General features: G+C 35.1%; 1 protein-coding gene across 1 annotated transcript in view; it reads right to left on the minus strand.

The window, feature by feature from the left end:
• Positions 1-1,646, minus strand: part of LOC101859292 — a 25,250-nt gene that overhangs the window by 12,402 nt on the left and 11,202 nt on the right. Inside the window, exon 5 of the mRNA XM_035973369.1 lies at positions 267-328. Coding sequence (XP_035829262.1) covers positions 267-328 — 62 coding nt within the window. The remainder of the gene's footprint in view (positions 1-266; positions 329-1,646) is intronic.

Raw genomic sequence — 1,646 nt, forward strand, 5'->3', positions numbered from 1 at the left:
GTTTTGGGGGGGGGGGTGGTTGTGGGTTTTTTTTTCTAGTTTGTTTGCTTTTTGTTTTTTGTTATTGTAAAACGTACTATAAGGCTTATTTGTTTTAGATAAAACTGTAACATTTGCCATCTTCAGATGTCTTTAAAAGTTGGCTGCATCTCCTTTTCGTGATAAAAAATAACTGTTGACCTTAAATGAATATTAAAGAATTTTTTTTCCAATGGCTTATCACGGCCCGTATCTACACACACACACACACACACACACAAGTCTACCTAGCTGTGAACTCCAACTGGTCAATACAGCCGTCCTTGTTGGAGTCATAGATCGCTACATCCTGGAAGATGGACAGAAAAGATGGACGTGTAAGTAAAACAACCAATAAATAATGAAGATGGTAATTAATAACATAATGTTATGTTCTATGCTACTTTAAGCTTATTACCATATTACAAAGTTGTAGGGTCCCTACCACACTGCCTAATGTAACATGCTCTGTGGACTAAACCACATTAACCTTTTTGTATGCTTTATAATGTTCTATACCACACTGCCTAATGTAACGTGCTCTGTGGACTAAACCACATCAACCTTTTTGTATGCTTTATAATGTTCTATACCACATTGAGCCGAATGTAATAAAGTTGAATGTTCTATACCATATTGAGCCCAATATAACAAACGTTCTATGTTCTATACCACATTTAGCCGAATGTAACAAAGTTGAAGGTTTTATATTACATGGAGCCAAATGTAACAAACGTACTATGTTCTATACCACATTGAGCCTAGTGTAATTGGGGTCAAACAGTGAGTCTGGGACTATTATTTTCTCGTGGATGAAAATCAGTACCGCTTTTCCATGTTGCAACTTGATAATCCTATTTTCTGTTGACAATCAACACGCTCAGTGAGACAGGATGAGAGCGAGATGTTTGCGAGTGTTCTGTTCTGTACCACACTAACCTAATGCAACAAACGCTCTTTACAACGCGCACCTAATGTTACAAACGGTCTACGTTCTATACCACATCAACCTAACACTGTAATTGTTCTTTGTTTTATACCTTGTTAACTTAATTTTACAAATGTTTTATGTTCTATACCACATCAACCGAACACTGTAATTGTTCTTTGTTTTATACCTTGTTAACTTAATTTTACAAATGTTTTATGTTCTATACCACATCAACCTAACACTGTAAGTGTTCTATTTTCTATACCACCTTAACCTAACGTTACAAATGTTCAATGTTCTATACCACATTAACCTAACGTTATAAATGTTGTATGTTCTATACCATATTAACCAAACATTGCAAGTGTTCTTTGTTTTATACCTCGTTAACTTAATGATACAATTTAATGTTCTATGTTCTGTACCACATTAACTTAACGTTATAAATGTTGTATGTTCTATACCATATTAACCAAACATTGCAAGTGTTCTTTGTTTTATACCTCGTTAACTTAATGATACAATTTAATGTTCTATGTTCTGTACCACATTAACTTAACGTTATAAATGTTCTATGTTCTATACCACATCAGCAAAACATTGCAAGTGGCTAAGGCAGTTTTTGCCCAACAATTGTCCATGGTTCGCAGGGTGCAAGGGAATGAATGCGATTTTCTGTGTGTGTGCCTGGAGGGAG

The sequence above is a fragment of the Aplysia californica genome, unplaced genomic scaffold (genome assembly GCF_000002075.1).
Source record: "Aplysia californica isolate F4 #8 unplaced genomic scaffold, AplCal3.0 scaffold01168, whole genome shotgun sequence".
NCBI classification, from domain to species: Eukaryota; Metazoa; Mollusca; class Gastropoda; order Aplysiida; family Aplysiidae; genus Aplysia; species Aplysia californica.